The 8811-nt window shown below is 44.1% G+C and overlaps 1 protein-coding gene across 1 annotated transcript; it reads left to right on the top strand.

The window, feature by feature from the left end:
• The first annotated feature begins 2324 nt into the window (after positions 1–2324).
• On the top strand, positions 2325–3473 carry LOC137376680 (somatostatin receptor type 1-like). Its single transcript, XM_068045652.1, has one exon. The coding sequence runs from the start codon at positions 2325–2327 to the stop codon at positions 3471–3473; it is 1149 nt and encodes a 382-aa protein (XP_067901753.1).
• Positions 3474–8811: the final 5338 nt, after the last annotated feature.

Raw genomic sequence — 8811 nt, 5'->3', positions numbered from 1 at the left:
GGCCAAGGCTTCTGTTAAACCTCCTTCTAAAATAATTTGTGTGAATCCCCAAGCTGAAAGAGGGCTGATGATATTTAATCCAAAAGCTAGACATAGCCCAAACGGGGGCTACTGAGGGTATTAATATCCAGGGTTTGGGGAACTTGATAATAATTATATTTACTATTATATTGGATGGCCATGACTGACATAATTGGACTACAAGTAAACTATTCCAATTTTCTTATTCTTATGTGGGATGTGAGTGTCGCTGGCTAGGCCAATATTTATTGCCCATCCCTAATTGCTCTTGAGAAGGTGGTGGTGAGCCGCCTTCATGAGCCGCTGCAGTCCTTGTGGTGTAGGTACACCCACAGTGCTGTTAGGAAGGGAGTTCCAGGTTTTTAACCCAGCGACAGTGAAGGAATGGTGATATAGTTCCAAGACAGGATGGTGTGTGGCTTGGAGGGGAACTTGCAGGTGGTGGTGTTCCCATGCATCTGCTGCCCTTGTCCTTCTAGTTGGTCGAAGTCGTGGGTTTGGCAGGTGCTGTCTAAGGAGTCTTGGTGCGTGGCTGCAGTGCATCTTGTAGATGGTACACACTGCTGCCACTGTGCGTCGGTGGTGGAGGGAGTGAATGTTGAAGGTGGTGGATGGGGTGCCGATCAAGCAAGTTGCTTTGTCCTGGATGATGCCGAGCTTCTTGAGTGTTGTTGGAGCCACAGTCATTCTGGCAAGTGGAGAGTATTCCATCACACTCCTGACTTGTGCCTTGTAGATGGTGGACAGGCTTTGGGGAGGCAGGAGGTGAGTTGCCATGTCCTAGGGCTCTCTTCCCATATCAGTTTCCTTGAATAAAATCCCTTCAATTATTACAGAGGCCAAGAGCTGACTTGGCTTTGGTTTTCTCAACAACAGTGTGAACTCCTCAGACATCTGAAGTATGCTGGCTGAAAGTGAGGGCGCTGTGTGTGCTAGCTGGTGGGGGGCAGACAATGTTCCTGATTTCTAAATCCCCATCCCTTCTCCCACCGGCGGCTGCATTCCCTGGATCCTCTCCAAATCTTTGCGTGAAAAACATGTCGAACCGCTGGTTGCCAGCGGGGGCAGTTAGCTTTCCATTCGAGCCCTGCCTGAAGATTCCCCCCAGGAAGGAAGTTGGGTGGTCGGTGTGTGGAGGGGAGAGATATCGGGAGCTGTGTCCAGGGCACTGCAGCACCCAGCAGAACAGCAGGAAAAAATCCGTGTGAGGGTTCAGTGGGGATTTGACAAAGAGAGACCAAATCGGACATATCAAAAATCGTCTCAGGTGAAACTTAGCTGAGAGTAGCGCTGATGCTTTGAAGTACTCTTGATGAATACCTGCCTTGTTTTATTTCCATTAAACAACGCCCTTGATTGTCTGCACTAGATCTTAATGCTTCTCAATTCCCCATAACAAAACAGCAAGAAAATCCCCAATAATTACTACACAGAGAGGATTTCAACTGCAGAAATGCATTTTACTCATGCACGCCCGGGAACCACAATGTGTTCCAACTGAAGTTGAGCAAAATTCACAGTGACTTCGGACCAATCGGGTGAGGGTAAAACACAAGCGAGCGGAAAGTTTTTTGCGAACAGAATTGGCGTTATCAGCTGAAGGGTGGTGGGGAGATACTGGAGATGTGAGCCGATGGGCAACACAACCCTGGACCAATATTCCAGAGAGTCTGCTGACTCCCTATTTCCAGTCCTGTTTGTTTGGCATGTATTTTCACTATGCTGGATTTTTTTTTTTTAAATCTACATCTCAGCATGAACGCTTTAATATTTGCATGGACACATTTGAAACAATATCAATAGCTATTTTAAACTCTTATTTTTTTTCCACAACAGAAGCTTGAAATTAGCCCTGCGTCTCCCCAGTGCTTTCAGAATCTCTTTCTTCCCGTGCATTAGAAAACCTATTAGCCTTCTTTGTTGAAGAAAGGGACTGAGTATATTTATCCACTGCGTGGATGGCTTTAAAACTTGTGTTCAAGGCGGTATATTGTTGAGTGGATGACGCAGCGCTGTAGGTAAGTCGCTGGCAATTTATTCATTCCTCAGGTCTGGTATTTAAGGAGCAGCAGTGGAGAGAGAGAGAGGCGAGTAGCTGCATTGCACACAGTCTGCTCTTGAGTGTGGGCTTTATCAGTCTCTTACATTGCTGGCGAGAATGCTGGTTCGCTAAGGAGGAGATAAGTTGGGGGGTGGGGGGAGGAGGGGGAACAGAGGGAAGGGGAGAGGGGGAAAAAAGAGGGCATTTTTTAAAGTCTTGTTCAAAAAGGTGCAGGGAGAGGGGCGGAACATTTCGCCCAAGGATGAGCACAAGTAACCTGCAGTTACCTTCCGAGCGGGACATGCCAGCCTGGGGAAGCTTCTGGAACGAGTCCAGCCTGCAGCTGGATGTGGTGACGGATCCCCCCTCCAACTATTCCTTGGGCACTTTCCAGGAGGACAGGGATGCCAGGATGGTGGTGATTCAGTTCATCTATGCCATCGTGTGCCTGATCGGGCTGGTTGGCAACTCGATGGTCATATTTGTCATCCTTCGCTACGCCAAGATGAAAACGGCCACCAACATCTACATCCTGAACCTGGCCATTGCAGACGAGCTCTTCATGCTCAGTGTGCCCTTCCTCTCTGCCTCCGCCGCTCTGCAGCGCTGGCCATTCGGCTCGCTCATGTGCCGTACTGTCCTCAGTGTGGATGGCATCAACCAGTTCACCAGCGTCTTCTGCCTGACCGTCCTCAGCGTAGACAGGTACGTCGCCGTTGTCCATCCCATCAAAGCGGCCAGGTACCGGAGACCCACCGTGGCCAAGATCATCAACATCTGTGTCTGGATCCTCTCGCTCATCGTCATCCTGCCCATCATCATCTTTGCGGGCACGGCGCCCACCCAGGACGGGGAGGTGGTCTGTAACTTCCTCTGGCCCCAACCTTCCTGGTCGGTCGCCTTTGTCATCTACACCTTCCTGCTGGGCTTTCTCATCCCCGTCTTCGCCATCTGCCTGTGCTACATCCTCATCATCGTCAAGATGAGAGTGGTTGCCCTCAAGGCTGGCTGGCAGCAGCGGAGGAGGTCAGAGAAGAAGATCACCCGCATGGTCCTGATGGTGGTGACTGTCTTTGTCATCTGCTGGATGCCCTTCTATGTGGTGCAACTGGCCAATGTTTTTCTGTCTCGGCTCGACACCACAGTCACTCACCTGTGCGTTATCCTCAGCTATGCCAATAGCTGCGCAAACCCTATCCTCTACGGTTTCCTCTCGGACAATTTTAAGAGGTCCTTCCAAAGGATTTTGTGTTTCCGTTGGCTGGAGAACGGCACGGAGGAGCCTGTGGACTATTATGCTACTGCCCTGAAAAGCAGGGTATGTCATCCCCTGGAATTTCAGCCGGAGAACATTGCCTCTGAGCCCATTTACAGGAACGGTACTTGCACATCAAGAACAACCACACTATAAATTGATAGAATTATTCGATTACCTCTTGACAAATTTTTTTTTTAGAAAACAGGTTAAATATATTTTACTAAAGATTAGTAAATTATCGTCCTGATCATCATTATTGTTACACGTGTCAACATGGGGATTATGGGGATTAGACTCAATGCGGAATATGTCCAGTAATAAACACAGTGTGCCCCTTGTCGCTTTCCCAATGGGTCTCTCTCTCGCTCTCTTTCTGTGGGTCTGTCCCTCGCTATAAATGTGCGCTACATCGACAAACTGTTGTCCCATTAATAACGAATTAGCCCAGGATATGTCGTCCATCAAATTTAATTGAGCTTTCAAGATAATTTCTGTAACCCTATAGTTGGACTATACAAGCCAATAATTGGGACCAAACGGTTAGAGTTTTGTTCCTAAGACCGAGTCACTCAATGCTGTATACCGAATGCAGTTTAGTTGGTGCGATGGCATTAACCTAGTGATTAAGGTTACAGGGGTGATAGATGACAGAATATTGGACTTCTGAAGCAGGGGTAGTAACTGCACACAAGATCAGAATTGTAACCATTGTAATAATAGTTTACTGATTATGTTGTAAAAAATACTGTCAATTTTTGTTTTATGATCTTGTCAAAACTTGCTTCAAAGTGGGGTGGTGGTGGGAATGGTCCCCAAAATAAAAAGTATCTACTTTCCCCCTGAATAGGTCGTAATACGTACTATTCCCCAATCGTGCTTTTCAAGGTGGATTATTGCTCACTGATGTTAAACGGCAGACTATGGGGAAAGCCATTTTCTCACATTGTAATCACAGACACTACTTCAGTTGTTTGTGATATTCAATATGCAGAAGTGAGTGGACAATTCTGAAAGCTGACACCATTATCACATTAAAGAATCTCCATTTAAACCCAAACTATTGCTGAGGGGGACAAAAAGCTGTATAGTGTCACTACATGATCATGAGTTAGATGAAATATGTGTACATAGTTCAGAAAGGATAACATAGAATTAGACAGTTAAAATGAGATAATATGAAGCTAATGAACTCAGGCAACATCTGATGCAAGTACAAAACGTGTTCGGGTAGGAGAGAAGAAATAAATTAGTTCTTTTCATGAACTGTATTTTCACTCTGATCTGAAAGGATAGTCTTTTCATCCTCAAATGTTACCGGAATTGGAAAGGCAAATGCACTATTCAGCTTAAAGATACACCTCCTAGCTGTTGTAAACTAAATTGCCACACTCGAATTATTGTTAATCCTAAAGGTAAACATTGTCCCCTGATGCTAAATTGCTTTTAAAAAATGAAAATGCAGATTGGGTGTTGAGTGACACATTAAGATAGAATTTGCTGTTGGTTGTGTTATTGTACAAGAAGACCTTGGACCTTTCCAACATGCCTTACAGTCAACAAAGTGCTTTTGAAGTGTAGTCACTGTTGGAGGGAAACATGGCTGCTAAATTGTGCACAGCAAGATCCCACAGCAGCAATTAAATAAATGACAGGATCGTCTGCTTTAGGCATTGCTCGACAGATAAATGTTAGCCAGATCACTGAGGAAAATCCACTGCTTTTCTTCAAAAAGTGCCATGGGATCTTTACATTCACCTGAGAGAGTAAACGGGACAGAGACTCAGCAGCTCATCTAAAACACCGTGCAGCATGTAGGCAGTACTCACTGAAGTGTCAGCCTGGAATATCTGCTGCAAATCCTTGGAGTGGGGCTTGAACGCCTGATCCCGAAGTTAGATTTGAGAGCACTGCCACTGGGTCAATGCTGAACCCCAGCTCTGAACCCTAACTATTGGAGGAATTACTTATTTAAATAAAACTGAATTTTATTTCACAACAAAAAACCTTAAAAATGTGTGTACTGTGATCATGGATAGAATATAAATTCAGAGGGGAGATGATATTAATAGAGAAATGTTGATCAGGTGGGTGAGCAAAAGAAAACAGAAGATTTATAAATGTGCACTATTATATATATATTTGTATAATCTATTATACACACTTTTACGTTCCATGACTCCCCATATGGGAAAATCAGCCAGCTGTGATAATTGAAATGGACATTTAAGCAGTATCCTACATGTTAAGTGTCAGTGGTGGCTCAGGGTGTTAACTTAATAACACTTACATTGCAAAGGTTGTGGGTTCAAGTCCTACTCTAAAGCCTGGAGTATAGAAATTACCCTGACATTCCAATCCAGTAGTAAATAGGTGTTGACTTTCAGGTGAGGTGTTAAATTAAGGTCCTCTCTGCTGCTTTCTCAGGTTAATGTGAAAGATCCTGTTTTGAAGAACAGAGGAGTTATCTCTGGTGTCGTGGTCAATATTTATCCCTCAATCAACATCACAAGAGTAGATTATCTGGTTATTATAAAAGCAAAATACTGCAGATGCCGGAAATCCGAAACAAAACAGAAAGTTCTGAAAATACTCAGCAGGTCTGGCAGCATCTGTGGAGAGAGAAGCAGAGTTAACATTTCATGTCAGTGACTTTTCATCAGAACCCTGATTTCTGACTTCATCAGAGTTCTGATGAAAGGTCACAGATCTGAAACACTAACTCTGCTTCTCTCTCCACAGATGCTACCAGACATGTTGAGTATTTCCAGCACTTTGTGTTTTTATATCTGATTATTATCTGGCTGTGTGCAAATTGGTTGCCGCATCTCCTACATCACAACAGTGACTACACTTCAAGAATAATTAATCGGCTGTAAAGCACTTTGGAACGTCCTTAGGTTGTGAAAGGCACTATATAAATGCAAGTCTTCCTTTGTTGACTTGTTGCATGCAGGACCTACGAGTTTGTATCTTCTGTCAAAACGCTCACATCCTCTTTGTTAGTCCATGGAGAGCTAAATTGCAAATTTGCACATATTAACATTGTGCCTTTGTACATTTGCTGAGCTGTATTTATTTTTAACTCAACGGTTACTTTGTTGTGTTCATTGTCCTGTTGTATCTGAAAATGTGAGGTAATAATTACTTGAACATTTTAAAAGATTTTGACATTGCCTTTTTGATTTCAATGTTTGAATTGAAATATAATGCAAGTATTGCATATTATCTGGGGAAATGACATCATTTGTGGTCTTAGTATATGTATTGTTCATACTGTGTATGTGGTTCAAGTAATTATATTCGTAAAGTTTGATTAATTAAAAAAGTTGATATAAAAATACATGCAGTCAATGACCAGAATTTTATGGCTCCCCCGACGACCCGACTGGTGGCGGAATGAGGGGGGGGGGCATAAAATTGAGTGGGAGGCGGGGGTGCCATCCCCGACACCTTCCCGCCCCCGCTGAAATTTTACGTGGGGTGGCAGTGGCAAGAAACGGCCTGCCTGCCCCAGACCAATCAAGGCCCTTAAGTGGCCAATTAACTGCCACTTAAGGGCCTCCTCCCGTTGACGCAGGTATTTTACCTACGGCAGACGCCCGGCAAAGGTCCCAAGAACACCACTAGATAAAACCTGGTGGCCTTCTTGCTGGTTGGGAGAGGGCCCTCCTGATCGGGCATCCTGTGCTCCATGGAGGGCTGTGCCCGAAGCCCTAACCACCTCCCACCGCACAACGCTCCCCCGCTCCCCAACCGACCTCCCGTGCCTCACCAGGGCACGGCCAGTTGTCCCTGTCGAGGACCCAAAAACGTATCTTCATTCCAGGGCCGTCCGTCACCTTGCTTGTGATGGCTGGGTGTAGTCCCAGCAGTGGCCACCGCTTCTGGTGGCGCTGCTGGGACAAGAACTGCCGGTCCGCTGATTGGCCGGCGGCTCAATTAAGCGGGACTTCCTGGCTTAAAGAAGTGGAAGTCCCGCCCAAAGCCAATTAAGGGCCTGGGAAGCGTAAAGTCCCTTCGTGGCTCTCCAGGCGTGGCGGAGATGGGCTCGCCCCTGACTTTTTGGCCGGTGGGCAGGGCCTTCCACCCAAGATAAAATTCCAGCCAATGAGTCTAAATTCTTCTCTGCTCCTTCATTTGATATGTTAAGAAGACAGGATTCAAACAAGAGTTAGCCATTATTTATTTTGAAACCCATGTTGTAAAAGATCCTGAAAAGCAAAATATCTTGCAGATTATTCATCAATATAATTCTTTCTGTTTGACAATCATCACAAATAATAAAAGATGGCTGCAGAAACAATCTCAATTTCTCTTTCTTTTCTGCCTATGAATGTTGTATCTGGTATTCAGGAACATTGGTTAGCCAATGAAGAATAGTAAAACAAATGTTTGCACATTCTTTAAATAGACAACAACTGTGAGGTCTACAAGGCAGTCATCTGCTATGGAATTCTTGTTGTTAATCAATGGTATAAAAATGAAGGACACTTTGGGGTGTTGCTACTTTTAATAACGTACACAGTTCACTTAATGAATGGAGTTGCTAAGTTTTGCGAATGTTGATTTGACACACTTGGTAGCAATCTCATTTCTAAATCAAAGGGTTGTGGATTCAATGCTCCTACCACGGATTTGAACTTACACCTAGCTGAACACTTCAATGCAGTACTAAAAAGCACAGTATTGTCAGAGGTGTAAAGGTTGAAATTTGTCTACACCGGAAGTGCGAATGAGGCTTGTAGCGAATCAGCAGCTGATTATTCACCGTGCCCAATCATCATGCCACACAAGTTCACAGAATGCTAGTTCAAAATCTTTTTCGAGACTCCTTTCCTAGTCTCACTGTCGCTTTCACTTGGTTTGAAATTTAAAAAAAAATTCCAAGTCAATGGAAAGCAAAAACTGGCTCAGTGAAAAATCACTGCCAATTCACTATGAGCCCATTTTGTGTTGCTGGCCAATTTCACCCCCACAATTCCTTATCAATATTGCAAAGGAATAAAGAGCCTGGTATATCTTATATGCAGCATTGTGATTGTACCTGGCATAGAATATGATTTTCCTCAGCTATTGCTAACAACCTCTTTTGGAGGTTTGCTGAGAACAAGGAGTATGAAATTGTTATCACAAACTAAACATACACATAGAGTTTTACTCATATTGCCAGCAGTCTGAGTGTGACAATTCTTTCACTTTAATGTTCCAGCAAGATGTAGGAATGTTCTTGAAATCTGTGAAATCTGTTGCCATGGGTGTTTCCTGCTCCCAAATTCTAATAAAACTACAATAAAGTCGAATAAATGATTTGCCCACTCCCATTGTGCAGTTTCTGCATTGTAATATAATTTGTAAGACTGCTTTTATGATGTGACCTACCATGAGGAGTTACATTGGGAAATCACAGGCATAATCCCTAGCACTTCCCATTCATTTTTGAGAGAACATATCAGAAATTGTAATTGCTACAATTTTCTGTTCATTGATGCAA

Source organism: Heterodontus francisci, chromosome 13 (assembly GCF_036365525.1).
Source record: "Heterodontus francisci isolate sHetFra1 chromosome 13, sHetFra1.hap1, whole genome shotgun sequence".
Lineage (NCBI taxonomy): Eukaryota > Metazoa > Chordata > Chondrichthyes > Heterodontiformes > Heterodontidae > Heterodontus > Heterodontus francisci.
The sequence above is the reverse complement of the archived record's forward strand: the minus strand, read 5'-3'. Positions and strand labels throughout refer to the sequence as shown.

Coding starts and splice junctions, on each gene's coding strand:
- LOC137376680 (XM_068045652.1), top strand. CDS start 2,325: ATGAGCACAAGTAACCTGCAGTTACCTTCCGAGCGGGACATGCCAGCC.